Source organism: Staurois parvus, unplaced genomic scaffold, assembly GCF_062004578.1.
Source record: "Staurois parvus isolate SC_StPar_1 unplaced genomic scaffold, SC_StPar_1.0 ptg000436l, whole genome shotgun sequence".
NCBI classification, from domain to species: Eukaryota; Metazoa; Chordata; class Amphibia; order Anura; family Ranidae; genus Staurois; species Staurois parvus.
Genome location: NW_028318232.1, coordinates 5,073,970 through 5,095,974, shown reverse-complemented (window position 1 = coordinate 5,095,974; position 22,005 = coordinate 5,073,970). Strand labels below are relative to the sequence as shown.

Below are 22,005 nucleotides of genomic sequence, written 5' to 3'. Positions count from 1 at the left end.
CATTTATGGAAACAAATAGGTACAATGTTTCAACCGCTGTATGGAGTGAATGTCCCAGAACTGTCAGAAATAGACTATTTCTGACAGTTCTGGGACATTCCCTCCATACAGCGGTTGAAACCGCTGTATGGAGGGAATGTCCCAGAACTGTCAGAAATAGACTATTTCTGACAGTTCTGGGACATTCCCTCCATACAGCGGTTGAAACCGCTGTATGGAGTGAATGTCCCACAACTGTCAGAAATAGACTATTTATGACATTTCTGGGACATTCCCTCCATACAGCGGTTGAAACATTGTATCTATTTGTTTCCATAAATGGATCCATTTATGGAAACAAATAGATACAATGTTTCAACCGCTGTATGGAGGGAATGTCCCACAACTGTCAGAAATAGACTATTTCTGACAGTTCTGGGACATTCACTGCATACATGTCCCAGAACTGTCAGAAATAGACTATTTCTGACAGTTCTGGGACATTCCCTCCATACAGCGGTTGAAACCGCTGTATGGAGTGAATGTCACAGAACTGTCAGAAATAGACAGAAACTGTCACAGAACTGTCCTTCTTCTCATCCTTCTCCTTTTTCTCATCCTTCTTCTCATCCTTCTTCTCATCCTTCTCCTTCTTCTCATCCTTCTCCTTCTTCTCATCCTTCTCCTTCTCCTTCTTCTCATCCTTCTCCTCCTTCTCCTTCTTCTCATCCTTCTCCTTCTTCTCATCCTTCTTCTCATCCTTCTCCTTCTTCTCATCCTTCTTCTCATCCTTCTCCTTCTTCTCATCCTTCTTCTCATCCTTCTCCTTCTTCTCATCCTTCTTCTCATCCTTCTTCTCATCCTTCTCCTTCTTCTCATCCTTCTCCTTCTCCTTCTTCTCATCCTTCTCCTTCTCCTTCTTCTCATCCTTCTCCTTCTCCTTCTTCTCATCCTTCTCCTTCTCCTCCTTCTCCTTCTCCTTCTCCTTCTTCTCATCCTTCTCCTTCTTCTCATCCTTCTCCTTCTCCTTCTTCTCATCCTTCTCCTTCTTCTCATCCTTCTCCTTCTCCTTCTTCTCATCCTTCTCCTTCTCCTTCTCCTTCCTCATCTCCAAGGGCATTTAAATTAAAGGTACAGTGTTCTGCACTAATTTAAAGGCTCTCTGAAGCCTAGAAACCCTTTTTATAAGTTAACTTCGTAGCGAATTAATTCGCATCGAATCAAATTTCTTCCTGGAATGCGCCGAATCGAATTTTTGAAAAATTCGCTCATCTCTAGTGGACTCTATTTACTAATTAGGTGACTTCTGAAGGCAATTGGTTCCACTAGATTTTTGTTAGGGGTATCAAAGTAAAGGGGGCTGAATACAAATGCATGCCACATTTTTCAGATATTTATTTGTAAAACATTTTGAAAACCATGTATCATTTTCCTTCCACTTTACAAATATGTGCCACTTTGTGTTTGTGTATCACATAAAATCCCAATAAAATACATTTACATTTTTGGTTGTAACATGACAAAATGCGGAAAATTTCAAGGGGTATGAATACTTTTTCAAGGCACTGTATTGGGGAGTGGATGGTTACGTACATGGAAGGTGCTCCAAGCTGCACTCACAAAGTACTATGACATGATAACATAATATAACATCTACAACAGCCCCATATACAAATCAATAGCCTGTAGCTGTGACCTACAAATTACAGGCTACAAGACCATAACATCAAACATTATGCACAGAAGTAAGGGATTGCTGTCACCCATGGACCCTCTCAAGCATGATTCCATGCACTACTGGATTTAAAGTATAACATGACACATTGCATATATGTAGCAGAACATAAATAAAAATTGATCACCATAGCAACCCTGCTATCTACTGAGTAGGTGGCATTAGTAGATGTAACTCACTGATGGTGTACAGTAGGTGGTGTAGTCTGGTTATCACTGTCTGGAATCTCAGGTCCTTTAAAGGGCTGATCGAAGTCCACTGTAGCCACTGCAAGGCGGGGAAGGTACCCCCAACAATCTCGGACATCTTATCGATGTTTATACAGAGGATGCATGAAGGGAAGACAAGTAAATCACATAGGGTAAAACATAAGGTAAGCACCCTGTAGGCCCACAAGATGAACTGAAGTCAGCAAGATACAAGCAGGAATTTTCATAGTAAGACATGCGAGGGCTCAAATATCCCAATGGAAAAAGGTACAGTATCTTACCCAGTCCGAAAATGTTTGCCCTGGAGAAGGGGAGTGGTAGTTCAGCAGCAGTTCTGAATGAACTAATTTCTTATCTTCACAGTGGAATCAGTCCCAGGAGTTGGGTACTGCCAGAGGGGCACCTGTCAGGCAATATTCAGATCCACTCGGGACAGTGCAGTTCAGTGGCCAGGGGATAGGTAGTAAGTCAGAGAGGCGTAGAGCCTTTGAAAGGTCAGAGAAGGCTGTCCAGTGCTGAACGATATGGGTCCTGCCATCTCTGGATCTGCTGATGAAAAGGGAAGCCCCAACTTTAGGGGATATCATAATCCCTTAAAAGTGTGAGCAAGGTCTTCAGGGCATGCCGTTGATCTATCATTTGTCTTGAAAGGTCAGGGAGCAGAGTTATGGAAGCTTCTTCAAAGTCAGCAGAGCTTATCTCTCTGGCCTTATGTATAATGTTCTCCTTGGTCTGGTAAATGGACCCGGCAGACAACATCCCAAGGCCTCATGGGATCAGAGCTTTTAGGACCCAGTCTTGTGCACCCAATGTTTTTTCAAATCCACCGAGTTGGATGCACAAAGTATCTTGGTGATGATGCCCTTAACGGTTCGAAGTAAGTTCTCTGTGCCTGTGGCATTGGACAGGCCCCAGAGCCACCTGCTGTGGTTTTCAAGATCATTGTGGAGCATAAACAAGGTACAGCTATGAACCTTTTGAGCATCCAAGCCTTTTCCTTGAGTCTTCAGAGAATACAAGAGTGTCAGGTAAGTCTTTTTCAACTAAACCATTTTTTAGTGGGTAGTGTACAGCTCGACCTTCAGGGAGTGGATCTCAGATTATAACTAGTTTCAAGTTGCTGGACATAGTTCTCCATTTCGGACCTATTTGGTATAGCCCAAATAAACTCCCTCCAGTCCCATTCGCCAGCACTTTCAGATGAATTGGGATGAGGAAAAGGGGAGAAAGCAGATTGTTCTAGAATCTGGTCTGAAGGAGGTAGTGCAGGGCTGGGTATCTACAAGAGTGATCTCGCTCAGTAGTAGAGTAACCAGCTGATGTTGTAGGCCCGCCATCTTGGACAAGGCACGTGATGACCTGGGACCACTCTTGTGAAGGAACACTTGAATGCCTTACTGGGGTGTTGCTTTGGAGGCGTCATGGGCATGACTGGAGTAACTGCAGCTCTTTCAAATCATGTAGAGGAAAAGAGTTCAGAGTGCTGTAGATCATAGAATTTCCCTGGGTCACAGTGGGAGCTCAGCTGACACATGCTCATTCTCTCCATGTATAAGCCAGGCCTCACATCCCCCTTCCCCCCTTGGAATTTTAATTTAACTGTCTTCTATTTTGTGTGCCCATACCAGGTAATGAAACCAGCTGTGTTTCTGTACTATTTAAAGTAAATGTTGTTTAAAAATGTCTGTATGTACTGAGTAAATATGCTTTTCATGGTTATTTTAACCGTATAAAATCTACATTTTGAGAATTTGCCACTTTGCTCAGCTACATATATATTTTCCCAGGGAATATCCAAGCAGTAGCATTAAAAGATATCTACGCACAGTCTAAAAATCGAGATAGTTTCCCAAGTGTATTACAAAAGAATGAGCCTGACTGGGAGAAGAGAAAGTCTGTCAATCTTTCCAAGTTGATCAGTGTTTACAGGTATGTCAATACATATGTTGGGTTTGGCATGTTTTTTTTGTTAAATTTCTGTCAATTGTAAAAAGCATTCTAAGTTCCGTGGTAACATTAAGCTTAACATATTGAATGAAGTTCAGAGTTGTGATTACTTGCATTACTGTTAGATGTGCTGTCTTAGGATTTCTGTTGTAATGGTCCTTGATTGTTTTTCGGCATAGAGGAGTTGCTAATAAAAGTCTTACTTTGCCACTACCATTCAGATAATATTTTAATGTAGCTAAAAGAGGGTGTGTAAGCTAAACCCAATGAAATACACATAAATCGCATATATTAGAACATGTGTAAATAAAATGTTACGCTTTATAAATATGATTTCACATATATTTTTTGTCTTTATTCTTTTAGTTCATATAGCGCAATATTTTATTTAAACGTTATTATACTATGACGATATCTCATAGTGTGTTTGCAGCTGAGATTCACTTGGTAACTTATTTTTTGTGGTACACAAGCGCTGTTTTCTTTTTTTTTTTTTTTTTTTCTATTATGTTGTATTTTGATATATTAGAACAGTCTACTGTTTAACCTTTACCCGCCCGGCCTATGGCCAGATGGCGGCCGGCAAAATTCCTCAGCGCCATATGGCGTCCACCCGGGCATGCGCAGTTTGCACGCCTGCAGACCCGCGCAGCGGCGCGATCTGTCACCGGCCATGTACCTCAGACACGGCCGATGACAGATCTGAATACCGGCCCCGTTGCCAGTACCATATGACCTGCTGTGACCAATCACAGCAGGTCACATGACAGTTGTATACAATGGATGGCTTCATTCATGCCATCCATTGTATACTAGTGTGCCTAGCTGTGAATGGACACAGCGATCACATGCACAAGCTGGGCCAATCACAGCCCAGCTGTGTCATGTGATTAGCCATGGCCAAATCACAGCTAAGCACAAAAAAAAAAAAAGCACTGAATGAATCGATGTCATTCAGGTAAATGCTTGCTTATAGCAAAGTAATTCTTTGCTATAAGCAAATTTTGTAAAAAAAATAAAAAATACTGATCACATCCCCAAAGTAGTACAATGTTACTATGGTAACATTGTACTACTTTGGTCATAGTGAAATATGAAAAAAAATCTTGAAAAAAAATGTAATACAAAATTTAAAATAATAAAAAAGTTTTTTTTTTTTTTTTTTTTTTTATACTGTCACCAGTCAGTGTCCCTGATCACCTCTATGCAAGTTATATGATGACGCTGTACTGCACTGGTGACAGTATGTAAAAAAAAAAATAGTGAAAAGAATTTTTTTAATTTTTTTAATTTCCGAAAAATTCTGACAAAAAAATACAACTTCAAAAAACTCGCCATGCCTCTTATGAAGTACGTCGGACTGTCTACTTTGCAAAAAGGGGTCATTTGGGGATATCTGTACTGTTCTGACATTCTTGGACCTCAAGAAATTAGATTGGCCGTCAGTACTTCAGGATTGATCACTTTTTAGATATATAGCATAGTTTGTGAACTCTATAACTTTCCTACAAACTAAAAAATACATCCTAATTTGGGTTATTTTCACCAAAGACATGTAGCAGAATACATCTCAGCTTAAATTTATGAAGAACAATTATTTATTTGCAAACTTTTATAACAGAAACAAAGAAAAACGTGTTTTTTTTTCAAAATTTTTGGTCTTTTTTTTGTTAGTTTAGCAAAAAATAAAAACCCCAGTGGTGATTAAATACCACCAAAAGAAAGCTCTAGTTGTGTGAAGAAAATGATAACATTTTAGTTTGGGTACAATGTTGTATGACCGCGCAATTGTCTTTCAAAGTGTGAGAGTGCTGAGACCTGAAAAATGGCCTGGGCAGGAAGGGGGTAAAAGTGCCCGGTATGGAAATGGTTAAAGTATTTGTGTTTTTATTCCTTAAGTCTTGTAATGATCCTTTTGTGTCAGACATTCTAGCCAGGCTTGTAATCTCATCTTCCTCCACTCCAGTGAAGCCACACCACCAGCCCATTAATTAGTGAAGAACCATCACCATGCAGATATGGTTATCACTTCACTCACTGCACTGTCTACTTTTCTCCTCCAACACCTGGTGGTGGCAAACTGACAGCACTATGCAGTTCAGTAGAGTGATAATTCATACTGATGGCCCCTTCTGTTCTAATTAAAATACTGATATTTAGGGGAGTATATGGTGCTAATTGAGCTTCTTAAACGATAAGGATCTAGGGCACTTGATTGCAGAACACCTTGTGCTTTTTTGAGACAGGTCATTTGCTTTGACAGATTACCTTTAAATTCCAAAAGAACCATTTTCATGTTTTGTTCTAGGAACTTTTGTGCTGTACCTTCTTTTTGTCCTTTCCTTCATTCCTTCTTATCATAATTCTTCAGATGATAGGGTTAAATGCTTACCAGTTAATTAGATTTATACTGGCTTTACCGTTCAATGGTACAGCTATGCTGTATGTAAACAGCAAATAAGCTGAAATACAAATAAGTGACCTGTTTTAGCTGCCAAATATTGTTTTATTCTGTTTAGCCACTCTTGAAATACAATAATAATAATTTTACAATAATTTTTTGTTTTGTTTTGGAAGTTTTGGCACTCTTGAAATATACTTACCCCTGCCAGACAGAATAACCAGGTCCCTGCCCCTGCTTTTCCCAACTTCATTTAGAGCAACACAGCATGTTCAAAGACCCGTTTCAGTCTGTGATTGGAATATGAAGACAGCAACATGATGCTATGCCAGCACTTTCTCTACCTATCATATAAGCTCTGTTTGTTAGATTTTCAACACTACAATGTAGTAGAGCCTTGACAGTGCTGCCCTGTCCTCTGCCAGCATTGCTTTGCAGGGTACTACATTACCAGCAGGTAAATCTAGAGTGAGGTACTATTTAAAAATATGTTTAAAAATGCCTAACTCAGTTGAACGTAGGTCTTCTTTCTGCCTTGCACTCACGTTTTTCATCTTCCTTTTTTCTTTTGACATCCTGTCCCTGCTCCACTGTGCAGCCGGCTCAGACTGTTAAAATAACTTACCTTGCTCCTTCGGCACACACATGCCATGATCTCCATTTGTTCTAATGGAAGTTCGTACTGTGACAGATAAGTGTATGCCTTGTCAGGGGGAATAACCACTAACTTTGAGTACAATAAAAGCCAGCTTACATTTTGAATATCTCCTGAGCATCATTTTGTTTAATTTTACAGTTCAGATGTGGAATTTCTTCAGACAATACCAGTTTTTGGGAGCAACTGTAGTGACCTGCTTGTTACCACCAATAAGGGTCTGTCTCTTCTGAGGGGGCAAGATTTGGAGCAGAAGTGGAGCTTCCCTCGAAAAAACATTTATAGGTTTGCATTAATGCCTTCAGGGAGTGTTCCTCATTGCAAATATTGTTTCATCATTTCTCTTTTGTTTTTTCTAAATAGTAATTTCCACTGAGAGGCTACCTAAAAGGCTACTTATTTAAAGTGGTTGTAAAGCCTATACATTTTTTGCCTTAATGTGTCAGTATGTTTATCACCCCTCACAGCCCAGTTTATACTTACCTGAATTCTCACTCGATCCAGTGCCCAAGAGCAGCGGCTGTTTCCTCTTTTCCCTGCTCTCACAGACTTTGCTGAGAGCAGTGGGAGCCATTGGCTTGGGATCAAGCTTGCAGGTGTGCCACAATAGGAAGCAGCGAGAAAAGGAGGAGCCAGGAGTGCTGGTTGGGGACCCCAGAAGAAGAGGTTCTGAGTCACTCTGTGCAAGACCATATTCGTTATTTTAAAAGGAAAAAAAATTACTTTCCAAATGCTTTAACTTTATTGGGTTATCTTCCCCCTATGTGATAGCATGTAATATATTGCAGCCGATCAAAGGTAACATTTTGGGGTTATTGGCCCCCTATGCATATTTACATTGACAGACAGGTTCTCTTTATTCTCTTCTCCACTGATCATGCTCCATTAGCTTCTTCCTGTCTACAAGAGCCAGGAACCAGGAAATTATGTAATACATGTGTCTGAGTTATCCACCCAAGGGCGGATTACCAAATGGATATTCCCTGGGCACCCTGAGTTATCCACCCGAGGGAGGATTACCAAATGGATATTCCCTGGGCGCCCTTTGCTCTGCCCATGCCATGCTCTTCCATGCCATTCTCAGGCTGGTAGTTGAGAGCAGAGCATGGGATATTTTGCTGGGGGGGGGGGGGAGATGTTGGGGTATGTCTGTGTGCCTGTGGGAGTGATTAGTTGGCTTTACTGTTGCCGAGTCACTTCCACCAGATAGCTGACAACTGAGAAAGCTCATACCACAAAAGGTTTAAAATGTATCTAAACCCAAAAACAAAAATAGCTAACCAGCCCTTAGATGAGGTGTCTTCATTCGTTTTCTATTTTTCAGGATTTGTTTTTCTTTATTTTCATCTGGTAATCCTGTAAATAAACCCTTCCTGGCCTAGGGTGGCTATTCTCACTCTACTTTATCTATGGAGTGAGCCATGGTTGGCCCCCAGGAGATTGCAGGAAGATATGTACTACTCTCATGTATAGATGAGGGACATGATAATTGGTCATTTACAGAAGGTCAGTACAAATGGAGATGCACTTAAGTGCATCTCACAGAAAGTTATGAGCAAATCTTGCATTTCTGGCAAGATCAAAAGGCATTTTCTGTGCTTGCTGAAAATGTTTTTAGCCTAAAAAAAAAAAGAAAATTGATGTAGCCCCAGTCTATGGACTGGTAAGCTGCAATATATTACATTTTGTTCTTGGGTTTAGATATTCTGTACATAGCCTTGAAGTTTAGTCAGGTCAGTGTTAGGATTAATTTTAGGGAATAGGTTTGGGGGGAGGTAAAGAGCTACTTTTATGAGTTAGGTTGATAGAGGTACTGTTTAAAGATTGAGAGACGGATGCCTCCTTTGACTCATTCAGGTCTCTGTTTCAACCCTGTTTTCTGAGACTTCATCTGCATTCCACTGGCAGTGATAATATGAAAACCTCATGTGCGATATTTCATTTTAAAGGATCTAAATTCACTTAATAATTATAAAAAAAGGTAAATAAACTAGAGAATGCATAAAGAAGTTTAAATTGGAACTTTCCTGAATATATCAAAATCTTAAAGATATACATAAAGCGCTGTTAAACCCAAAAGCAAACATTTATTATATTGCAGCTTACACATTTTTAGATGGGATGGCTGCATTAGTTTTCTTTTTAGACTTTTTTATTTTATTATCCTCTGGTGATCCTGCCAGTAAGTCTGTTTTTCAACAGAACGAGCTCTCCTGCAAATGTAGCAGTTAGTGTTGAGACAAGCCATTTACCACTGGCAGGGGTGCTTACAATGATCAGCTTTTATTTATTCATGTAAAACCTTTATCCTAAAAGAACAATAACTGCTCCTGTAACTGTTTGTGCAACTGCAATGTGAGCTGGAATTTGGATTGAATTTGTTAGTGTATCTAAATCTGCTAGTATATTTAACACTACCCTCCCCCCAGACTAACAGTGCTGCTGTCCAAAGGGGGGCTCTGGTGCTCCTTCCTCCAGAATCGGGGCACTCTAACACAGAAGGTGTGTTATTAGCCAGATCAATAGGTGAAAACAGAATTGTATGAATAGGGGACCAATAACACAAAAATGAATGGTAAGCTGCAATACATTACATTTTTGGTTTTGGGTTTAATAATACTTTTTTCAACATTTTATCATTTTTTAAGACTATTCAGGGTATTCTTTAACATATGTTTTTGTTTTTTTTTAACACAATTTCTGGCACACAGGGCAATGACATTTACAGTTTTCCATTTTTTTAGTTTTGGCAGGTATGTTTTTTTTTTCAATTAAACTAATACGTTTATTTTTTTCCTACAGTATTCCTCAGCCTGGTTATTTTAACACTGATGGGAATCTGGATTTTTTTTTACAAATTCAGAGTAGCAGTGATATGAAAACGGTATGTATTTATATCCTGGAAAAATGTACTACTATGTGTTTTTTATAGTTATTTCAGAAAGGTCAGAATACATACACAAGCATAAGAGAAAGCTTTGAGGCAACCTAACCAAAAAAAAAAAACACCCATAACACACACCTCAATGCAATATACTATACATACTTTATTAGTCCGTATATAGCCGTGCTTGTTGCTAATTGGGCATTTACTGATTACACGTTGTTCTTTTTTTTTAACCTAAGTGATAACGTTATTATCTAACTTATTTTTGCTCTTTATGTACTTGTTCTCCTTAATTCATAAAATATGGTCTAAGTCAATTGTGCTTTCAATAAATGTAATTAAATTGCTCCAAATGCTGCTTGTTCTAAGAGAAAAAGCCAATATCTCGGATTATACCTACTTAGAAATGTAGCAGATGCATGTTTTGTATGCTTATTTCAGGTTCTCCACCCTACATTCACCGACTAAAGTAATATTAAAGTCACTTTTTTCTGAAATCAGATACTATAACATATAGTTGGTGTGCTTTTTAATAAACTTTGGCCTTGAAGCTTAAACTGTCCCCTGACTGTGCTACTACATTGCCATTCTGTGTGTGCATCCTGTGCTGCTGGGTCCTGTGGAACCCCATAGGAGTCTCTTCTCTATGTGGCGCTCCTGTTGAGACTACAACTGTACATGCAGCCCTTCCTTGTGTGCACACACAGGTAGCGCAAAAAGGTACCCAAAGCTACTGTCAGTCACTTCTGTCACTTCTCACTTCTGTGAAAGAGGAGGGAAGGTGTGACTTTTGCTCTGTGTATCCCTCTTACGCTGCCTGTGCAGGCTGCTCTCTGAATGGCTGCATGTATAGTTGTAGTCTCTTTGGGAGTAAGTATTGTGGTGGTTTATGTAAGGATATATTTTACTTATAAAGGGCGTGTCCCTTTCCCTTAGATGAAATATTACAGTGCCTCCAGCCGTTAAAATACGGCAAATATTTAGTGAACCAATAATTTGGACACCTTGATAATTTGATCACCACTTATTATTATACCTTGAATTCTTTTAGCCAATATGATTTCGTACCATACACACAAAATTTGCCTTATAATAGATAAATATAAAAATTTATTTATGTACAAAAATTATATATATATTAACACAAAACGCAAAAGACTGGTGATAAATGAATATTGGTACACACAATCAAAGATATACCCTACCAATGTAAGCCACAATAATAAGGTTTCTAACTAATTACATCAATATCACAATTTTTTAAATGATCTGATTATTAATTAAATTTATTAATAATTAATAATTTCGAGTATCTCAAAGGTTATATTCTCACAAGCCGTGGCCATAGGATTGCAAGAAGCTATCCCTTGATATATTATACTCTGATTATTAATATTCAATAAATTATGAAATATAAAAACAATTATAATTTGACACCACACAATTTCGAAACAGTAAAACAGGGTCTCTCTACATATATCTCGAACTACCCAATATTGTTGTGATACACTAAGGTAATTCTATGATTCCACACAACAGAGAAAATAGGTAATGCAAAATCAAATAAACAATCTCACCGCACCCGGCATTCAGACTAGGCAACTCTCCCGTGGATTTAGCTGGCAGTGGAACGCCTTTAGAATGATGACCACAGGGGAAATTGAGATAGAGTTCAATAGTGTGGGAGAATGTAGGAAGTTATAAGGACAGAGGTTCAGCAATTTAGTAAAGTTTGGAAGTTTGAAAGTATGGAAGAGGGGTTATAGAGAGGTCTCTTCAGATGTCTTCAGAATCAGGTCTTTCTTCAGTCAGGTTTTCTTTCTTTTGATCCGTCTTTTTTTTGATGAGGTTTTTTCTTTTGATGAGTTTTTTTCTTTTGATGAGTTTTCTTTTTCTTAAAGGTGCATGGGCTTTTATATCCACTAATCCATTGTTCTAAGATACCTTCCCACCAGGCTTCTTGATTGGCTAGTTGAGAAATGTGTGTACATAAGCTATTTCTCACCTGCCCGCCAGATGGCAGTCATGTATCATAGAACAATTTGAGTATTTGAGATGACTCATACCTCGGGTGGAATTTTAAGGTAATTTCATGGATTAAATATACGGCTTTTTCCAGATATAGAAGTGATCATACCTATAATATTCTAAATAGGGACCATGGAATATAGGTGTATATTCAGTTATTCCTTCTTGAAATACCATCCTGTCTGTTTCCTGATAAGACATATCTAATGCTAGTTTATAATACATCTTACTTTCCATCATCTCAATACTCAAGTTAGTGATATATAGTTCCCATTGCTGAATATTTGGTGGTGTGTAAAACCTATCCTTTATAACATCTCATTTATAATATGTTTTTGTAGTATATCTTTGTAGTTAGATACATTCAATTTTTTTTTAGCTTTAAATGTCCTGAATTTAACTTCTTTGTTTTAGAACCAACATTTTCTATGTGTAGGGAAAAACTCTCTGTTTGCCTGGCTCTTGTATTGGAGTCACAGTAAACAACTGTTAATACTTTCACCCTTGGTGGACAATAGCATATTGTGATAGTTTGAGAGTTCTGTTGGTTTATCACACTCTGCAAGGTTTGGGTAAGCTCTCAGACAATCAGTTTGGTTCCTCTATTGTCATGTCCAGACCTTGTATATGTTTACCTGCTATTGAAGTCTGAATAATGGTGTTTGACCACCTGTAGAACTTCAAATAGTATATTGTCTCTAGGAGGAAAAAAAAATCCCTTCTCCCATTGTTAACATTTCTCTAGCTAGATGGTCATTCGACTTTCCAACCAAGACAAATTAACCCTTAACATCCGGCTATGCTGACTTGATGTTATATAGGATTATGTCTTGATAAATCATGTTTTTGAGACATAATTCAAAAGGTCCACAACAAATCCCCCTTTGTTTGGGGTACAGGCACGTGTAGATGGGTGTCTGTATCGCAAAACATGAGTGGGACCTTTGGCTAGAGTGATCGTTCGTCTTCTCTGGTGAAGTGAATGAAATTCAAAAAAAAATTTTTTTTAATAATAAAATGGCAGCGGTGATGCTGGTTGGTCCTCAACTTGACTCGGCGTCTTTTAGATGGACACTTCTGATGACGATCCTGGTCTTGTGATGAGGCCGGCCTGGCCTGGCACATCCACCTTGGGGTCCATGGGTCCTCCGCACGACAGGTCTCTTAGACGGTCTCCTAGGCGGGTCTTTTCCTCTGGACTGGCCCTTGGTGGCCTGGGACATCAGGTTATCGTCTCCGGATCGATCTCTGGCATCTGGTCTTTCCCACAGGACATTATAGCTTCCTTCTAGGGTCTGGTCATTGACACCTCCGATCGCCGGTCTGGTCATAGTCTGGGCCTTCCTTTCTAAATTATTAAAATGAACAGTTTAAGTATTGGATATACATAAAATTATATTACTGGATCCTGTAAGGCAAAGGATGAATTATATGTTCAAAGGAAATTTAATAATGATCTCAATATCTCCAGATAGGAACTGGTGGGTTAGTCTTCCAACAACTGCAATTGAGACTTTGGATGGCAAGCACGTAATTGGTTGATGTGCACCCATCTATCACTGATTTCACCATACCGGGTAACCTGCAATTTATATGCGACCGGAGAGATTTTATCAATGATAGAGAACGGACCTTTCCAAGATGGAAGGAATTTCCGTTCCTTGATCTGGTCTCTTGCAAAGTTGTATAGATAGACTTTGTCACCAATCTCATATTCCTTCTTGGAGGTTTTGAGATCATAGTATGTCTTAGCACTAGTTGCAGCTCTTTCCAAATTTCGCTGGGCAAAGGCAAAAGCATATTGCAGATGTTTACGTAAATCCTCTATGTACTGGTGTGTGGTGGTAGCATTGATCAAATTTTGATCTGTAGTGCGATACAATAAGTGCTGGGGCAGTACCATCCGTCTACCTGTCATCAGTTCAAAAGATGACATTTTTGTAACTGTATTTGGAGTAGCCCTCAACGCCATCAGGACCAGTGGAAGTTTGACATCCCAATCTTTGCCTGTTTCCTTAACAAATTTTTTAAGGACATTAACGATGGTCTGATTGTATCATTCTACACCACCACTAGAGGCTGGCCGATAGGCAATATGCAATTTCCTTTTAACCCCCAAAATTTTCCACAATTTGGCCATCACTTCGCTAGTGAAGTGTGATCCTCTATCAGACTCTATCCTCTGTGGTAGACCAAAACGTGAAAATACATGATTTATTAGCAATGCAGCACATGTCTCGGAGCTATTATTTGGTGCTGGTATACATTCGACATACTTGGTGAATAAACATGTAACTGTTAACATATACCAATTTCCTCGTGAAGATTTTGTTACGGGCCCAATAAAATCCATTTGAAGGTCTGACCAAGGTATACATATCCCCCTTTTCTGGAGAGGTGCTCTGTGAGTTGGCTTGGTAGGTTGAAATTGGGGACATATTAGGCAACCTTGGCAATACTCCTTCACATCACGTAACATATGAGGCCAGTAGGCATAATCCCGCAGGATCTCATACGTGATCTTCTCTCCGCGATGACCGGAAGTAGGAGCATCATGGGCATGCTGTAGCATCAAACCTCTAAATTTAAGTGGGACGACCCATTGTTGTACGCCACCCTTTGAGGTTCATATCAACAATCCCTGGTATAAAGAGAATTGGGATTTGGATTTCATTAAGATACGTAAATCCTCCTTCCCATTACATACTTCCTTATTTATGGGATTTTGGTTGGGATCTTCTATATGACTATAAAACAAGCCAATTATTGGGTCTTCTTTTTGGGCAGTAATTAAATCCTCACTAGGAGAATCGTGACTCCACTGTAATGCATTTGGATCACCAGCTGTTCTGGCCTGTTGTCTGGTGACAGCTTCAACCTGTACGGTACCTAAAAATTGATCAATGTCTAACAGTTCACCGGTGATTGCCCCTTCCTTGGCTAGAGAATCGGCCAGATCGTTCCCTTCTTTCTCGGCACCTAGAACCTTGGAGTGGCCTTTGGTCTTCTTGAAGTGCAGGGTGAGATCATTGGACCTTACCAGTCCATCGATGTGACAAAAGAGCTTACCATGTTTCACGGGTTTGTGATTACTCTTGTTCATGTTGTTTCGCTTCCACCTAGGGAAATACTCCACAAAACTATTCCTGACATAATTGGAATCGGTTATGATGGCACACTCTTTAATGTTGAACTCTATAGCCATCTCAACTGCTCTAAGAATTGCAGTAAGTTCAGCAACCTGACTGCTTTTTGGTCCAAGTTTGTATCCCACAGAAATTGGGGTGACACCTTGGGTCCAAACGATTCCAATACCTGCCACTAGTTGGAGCTGTTCCCCATCCTTGTGATGAAAAGCACAACCATCCACATATACACACGGCAGCTGTTTACAGTATTCTTCATCATAAACCTTGTAGGGAGAGAACAGTTGTTCTTCCAGAAAGTCAGTGTCCGGGGCCTCCATAGCAGGTGTAGTTGCGGAACAATCATGGAGTTCGGCTAGGCCCTGGGCTACAGGACTTTCCTTGTTCTGTTTGTACCGAATTTCAAGAGGCCACCCTTGCAAAGACAAAGTCCAAGCAGTGATGCGGCTATTAGACACATTCCTCCCTTGATACGTTCACTCTTTAAATACTGTAAAGGCTGGTGTGCCGTTTCAACAATGATTCTCTCTCCCTGAATGTAACTGCGGAAATTCTGTAATGCCCACATGGTGGACAATAGAGCTTTTTCACAGTCACTGAACTTTACTTCAACCGGGGACAAAGTTTTACTGGCATAGGCAATCACCTTACTGATATCATCACGTTTCTGGTAAAGAACGGAACTCATACTTACCTGCGTAAACCCTGTCTCTAGATAGAAATTTTTACCCCCTTCGGGATATCCTAGACACGGCGCTTGTGTGAGACGTTCCTTTAACTCCTTCATGGCGTCCTCCTGTTTCTTACCCCACGACCATCCGACATCTTTCTTCAGTAGGTGAAGCACCGGCTTGCTTATCTCGGCGTAATTATCAATAAACTTACGCGAGTAGTTTACCATACCTATGAATGATCTCAATTCTTTAAGGTTAGTAGGGACTTTACAGTTCAGAACCGCCTCAACCTTCTTCTTTTGTGGGTTCAAACCTTCAGCAGTAACTTCATGGCCTAGGAAGTTTACCTTCGTGCGACACCACTGGGCTTTTTGTAAGGACAGTTTAACTCCTGCTGCTTTTAATTGGCCCAGGACATGCCGAAGTTCTGTAATGTGTTTGGCCATATCAGTACTTTTGATCAGGATATCGTCCACATATGCCAACGTCCCCCTTTCGAAGGCGTCTGGCATGGCCTTGTGCATGAACACAGCAAATTCATGTCCGGAATTTATGAATCCGAAAGGCATTCTCACCCAACAATATTGTTGATTCCCAAAACTGAAAGCCAGTTTGTATTGGTCTTCCTCACTCACCTTTATGGTCCAATACCCCTGTGCACAATCCAAGGCTGTAAAAACTTGGGATCCTTGGAGCTGGGCTAGACACTGGTCTATGTATGGGACCGGCCATCCTGACATGTACACACGTTTGTTCAGCTGACGGAGGTCAGCGCACAAACGCCATTGTCCATTGGGTTTTAAAATACCCAGGATCGGGTGGTTATAGGAGCTGTGGATGGGCCTAATTATACCCCTTTCATGTAACTTCCTGATAATCTCAGCTAGAGATTCATAGGAAGCTAATGGTAACCTATACTGTCTTACGAATACTGGTGGGGCATCTGGATCTGTTTGGATCCTAGCGATGTGTAGGTCAGTAGTCCCACAATCGTAAGAATCCTTGGCAAAGATCTCTTGGAATTCAAGGAGAAGCTCTCGGAGCAATTGTCGGTCGAGATCATTGGAACACGCATCGGCGAGGGCCACCATCTCTTCCACTAACTCCTTGAATCCAGGAAAGCTTTCCGGCTGACCTATCTCATATGCCTCTTCAAGTTTCGTGGTGAGGTCATTGGGTATGTGATGTGTGTGTGTGTTCTCCTGCCATCCAGGTTCTTTGGGGTACTCTTGTTCTTTTATTGGTTGATCAAAGACAATTGATGTCTCTTCGATTCGACAGGTGCCATCTTTAGAATCGAATGGATATATGGACTCTATGGTGAAAATACCCTCTGGTAATGAATGGAATGTTTGTTCAATTAATTGTTCCTCCAACAAATATTCATCGGGGATGAGTCCAATCACCTGGTTAGTGACCCCAAAGGTGTAATATTCAGTCTCTACCGCTAGACCAATAAGGGTCTCTTTGGGTAAGACGATGTCCTGATTGGACAGATTATGTATGTAAATGTACATCGGGGATTGATGTGTGTTGACTAGGGGCGTGTGTGTAATGTTCAGTCCCTCCCCCTGCATTTTATGGGAGAGGCATACAAATGCATCTGACCCCTTCAGTCTATGTCCCTTTTTAACTTGGATGGGAAGTATGAAATTATTTATGCCCTTAGGGATTGTAATCTTCTGGGCTACCTGGACTTCAACAGCATAAGGCATCTGTTGCTGGGATTTTAAAGCTAAGTCCAGATTTTGGTATTTTTCGGGGTCCCCCTTTAGTCGACTCCATAAACAGTCATTAATTAGGTCGACTTGCATTGCAAATCGATGTAATACATCGTTGCCAAAATAAATTTTAGTTTGGGGATTATCCAAGACTAGGAACACATGGGTGGCTGTTTTGTTTCCTACAGTGATGTTTAAAAGACACCTAGCCATTGAATTGTAATCATCAGAGTCATCAATGGAGTCTGAAATCCAATGACGCTGAGGTGTGGAGAAACGGATCATTTCCATTTCGGTCAGGTGTTTTATCAGCCCATGGCTTACAAAGCTGTGTTCCTGTCTCAAATCTAGTTTGGCATATTTTGACCTATTAAGACCATTTATCCGGATGGGGATAAACAAGTCGCTGTTAACCCTTTCAATACCTGTCAAGAATTGGGTATGATCTCCCCCTTTTCTTGGTTTATCCTCCTGATGAAAAGATATCGTAAGGATGTCATCTTGGAGGGAAATATCTTTTATTTTATCTTGGGGAATTCTAAAAATGTGTTCCTCATCTCTTCTGATAGGGTTATGGTCATCAGGTTTGATAACCGTTACATCAGGAAGTTGGCTGTTCCTGAAATGGATTTCTAATGATCCAGGCCTTTCTTCCACCAGGTGGCAGTATTGTCGGGAATGGGGAGTTTTAAGTTTCCCATATTTAATTGGGGTATTTACCTGTGACCACAGTACTTGGTTCACACAGTCAACTATTGTGTTCAGCCTTTTTAGGAAGTCCATCCCAATTATCATGTGGTGCTGGGAGATGCTGGCAATGATGATGGGGTGTCTCAGTTCCTTATTACCCAGTTTCAATTTAAGCCAGGCGGTACCCATGACTTGTAAAGGGTCTCCCCCTACACCAATTAATGAGCTGTCAAAGCTTTTAAGTCTCGGCTTGGTGGGCATGACATTCGCCACTTTATCAAAATGTTCCTGTGACATGATGGTTGCTTGGGATCCAGTGTCTATTAGGCCGACAATAGGAAGATCACTGGCATCCTGCACCTGTACTGTGGCATAATATCTCCCATCAGATTCAGTCAGCTCACACATGAAATTGGTGTGGTTGAAGATCTGTGGGCCCTTCAATGACATGTGACTGGCTCTTATCTCACCGCATGTGGTGGACACATCACCCTTATCCTCCCTGGTGGGATTCTTGGACTGTCTCAAGACAGAAGCACAACTAGAAGTTGGTGCTCCGTCTGGCTTGTCAACCCCGACGACTTCCGATGCCGCGACTATATTAGGGGCAATAGATGGACACTGAAAAATAGGAGAATCGTTAATAACCAACAAATGGTCCCCCTTTGCCTGAGAACTAGATTCTCTATTAGTAGGCGTGTCAGGGACGGGACACACATCTCCTGTCATTTGACTCAGTGTTCTCCCCTGTTGGTTTAAGGCTTGGTTGCCTGTTAATTCTGTGACCCTTGGTTGGTCACAGGAGCTGCTCCTAAAAAAGGATTGGATGAAAATTGAGTGACAAGCCTGTCCATTTGTTCAGCCATTTTGCTGACCTGTGCCTCTATTTGCCCAATACGCTCAGAGGAGTCATTTTGTTGATTCTCCCTCTTCCTATACTTACGCTTGTATTTTGGACGGGACTGGTAATGAGACTCAGAGTCAGAACTACTGCTCTGGTCCCGACGCCATTGTTCTCTCTGAGGTTTCGGGGTCTCCCTGTCATTAAGGGGAGCCTGGGGTACTGTATCCCCCCTTTGAGCTTGAGGGTGTTCTTGGCGTGGAGGAAATCTTTGGAAGTCGGAGTTCTTATTAAAATTGGGATTCTTATTGTAATTATGGTTCCTGTTGAAATTGGGGTTCCCATAAAAATTCCCATGTTGGTTTTGGCGAGGATAATAGAACCTCCGAGGATACCATTGACTCCTTTGATTCTCATCACTGTACTGACCCTTACCATACTTTTTATTCTTCTCACTTCCACTACCGTAGTTTCCTAGCTTTTGCCTATTCTTTCTCACCCACTGGTTTTGGGGTGCAAAGTTATGGACCTCCTTCACTTGCTGGGTTTGAGGTACAAATCTAGGGGAACCATTGGTTTTACCCCCACGGACTACTTCCGCATATGATTTCTTCTCTGCCTGCAAATTTGGATTTGGAGGGGAAACGGTAGTGGTTGCTACTATCTTGGGGCTATTTTTGGGTTCTCTTTTTATCCCGCCCTCACTGGACTGTTGGATTGAGAATAAATAGTCACTCTCTCTCACCAACCAATCAAGAGAGCATCCCTTTCTGTAATCCTTTGCAAGTCCCAATTTTATGTAAGCAGGTAATGCTTCATAGAATAGGGTCTTGAATTCTGGCTGGTTAGGATTGGGATCCTTTTCAGCCAGGAAATAGGCATTTCTGAGGACAGCCAGAAATTCTGCAGGGCTTTGGTGAGGACCACACTTTAAATTGTAGGCCGCAGCCTTGGCAGAAGTTACAGTTTTATAAGGCCCAAATTCCATGTGGCACTTATGTTTAACCTCTCTCCAGGACTGATTGGAATAGGCCCTCAAGGTCTCAAAGAATTGCCGGTATTTCTCTTCAAACACCCATGGCAGCAATTCTATTTTGGTGTGGTCATCTCTAATGCCCAGAATCTCTAACGTCTGTTCATATGTTTTCATGTGTTCGGTGATCTCAAGGGACCCTTTCTTAGAAAACATAGGAACAGTGTCCTTCAGGAACTTAATGACCTTTGGGGTGTCATATCTCCTGAATGACCCCTGGGATTTCCCTTCCTGCCTATATGAAAGCTCATACTTTTCTTCCGAGCGCTCTGGAGTGTATCTTAGAAGCCTAGGAGGTGACCTATATTCTGACCCTGCCTCACTATCAGGTACTTCGCTGTGATGCGGGTATCTCCGCTCATCAGCCTCCTGCTTGACTGGGTTGGTCCGGTTTTGGACCCCAGAATTTATTTGGGCCGTCAACCTCATAATCTGCTCCTCCAGAGTTTTCTGCTCAGATTTTATCAATGTAAGTTCTGACTGGTCATGCTTATCCCCTGGGTGAACTTTAATTTTGACAGGAGATAACCTCTCTGATCTGAAGTACTCCACCTCATCTTTTAAGTCCTGATACTTCTCTTGAAGTTGTTTTAATTCCTGAAAGTTTCTTTCATACAGGTCCTGAGCACTTCGAAAGTCTCTGACCAATCTATCATAACATTTCTGGGATTCGTCTAAACGAATACCGGCATGACCAAGCTTCCCTTTCAAAGACTCAATGTCCTGATTTTTGCTTTCTAACAAGAGGCAGGCCTCTGACAACTCTTCCCTTAAAGTCATGGTTCGCTGGGCAGCTCCAGCGGTCATGAACCATAACATGGGCCAAGCTTCTAGGAGAAGTCTGTCACGGCTTTTATCACTTTCTGCTCCAGCAAATGCTATTAAAAACCCAACAACCTGGCCCTTTTGGTTGAACAGGTCCTCAAAGGTGCTCATAGCCTGCCTTTTCTCTTCATCCACAAATTCATTATTGCTATCCCCCAGACCTAATCTCTTGCGGAGATAATCTATTACTCCACATTCAACATAATTCTGCCAAGCATTGACAGCTTTCCGGGCTGGCCTTGGAGTTTCCTCCTCAATGCCTTGAGCCGCCATATTTTCCTCGTTATGCTTGGAAGAGGTGGATCCGTGATTACTGGATGCCATTTTGATATAAAATATTTGTTTGACAAAGTGTACAAATATACAATCACCAGTGCGTTTTGTATTATGGTACGATTTCTATGAATCTCAGCAGTGCCTCCAAATTTATCCTGTGGTGGTTTATGTAAGGATATATTTTACTTATAAAGGGCGTGTCCCTTTCCCTTAGATGAAATATTACAGTGCCTCCAGCCGTTAAAATACGGCAAATATTTAGTGAACCAATAATTTGGACACCTTGATAATTTGATCACCACTTATTATTATACCTTGAATTCTTTTAGCCAATATGATTTCGTACCATACACACAAAATTTGCCTTATAATAGATAAATATAAAAATTTATTTATGTACAAAAATTATATATATATTAACACAAAACGCAAAAGACTGGTGATAAATGAATATTGGTACACACAATCAAAGATATACCCTACCAATGTAAGCCACAATAATAAGGTTTCTAACTAATTACATCAATATCACAATTTTTTAAATGATCTGATTATTAATTAAATTTATTAATAATTAATAATTTCGAGTATCTCAAAGGTTATATTCTCACAAGCCGTGGCCATAGGATTGCAAGAAGCTATCCCTTGATATATTATACTCTGATTATTAATATTCAATAAATTATGAAATATAAAAACAATTATAATTTGACACCACACAATTTCGAAACAGTAAAACAGGGTCTCTCTACATATATCTCGAACTACCCAATATTGTTGTGATACACTAAGGTAATTCTATGATTCCACACAACAGAGAAAATAGGTAATGCAAAATCAAATAAACAATCTCACCGCACCCGGCATTCAGACTAGGCAACTCTCCCGTGGATTTAGCTGGCAGTGGAACGCCTTTAGAATGATGACCACAGGGGAAATTGAGATAGAGTTCAATAGT

The 22,005-nt window shown here is 40.5% G+C and overlaps 1 protein-coding gene across 2 annotated transcripts in view; it reads left to right on the top strand.

Moving 5' to 3' along the window:
• FAM234B (family with sequence similarity 234 member B) overlaps positions 1-22,005 on the top strand; it is a 160,542-nt gene that overhangs the window by 94,237 nt on the left and 44,300 nt on the right. For both annotated transcript variants that reach the window (XM_089687702.1, XM_089687701.1), the window contains 3 exons: positions 3,711-3,852; positions 7,068-7,211; positions 9,729-9,810. In XM_089687702.1, the coding sequence (XP_089543828.1) occupies positions 3,711-3,852; positions 7,068-7,211; positions 9,729-9,810 (368 nt within the window). The remainder of the gene's footprint in view (positions 1-3,710; positions 3,853-7,067; positions 7,212-9,728; positions 9,811-22,005) is intronic.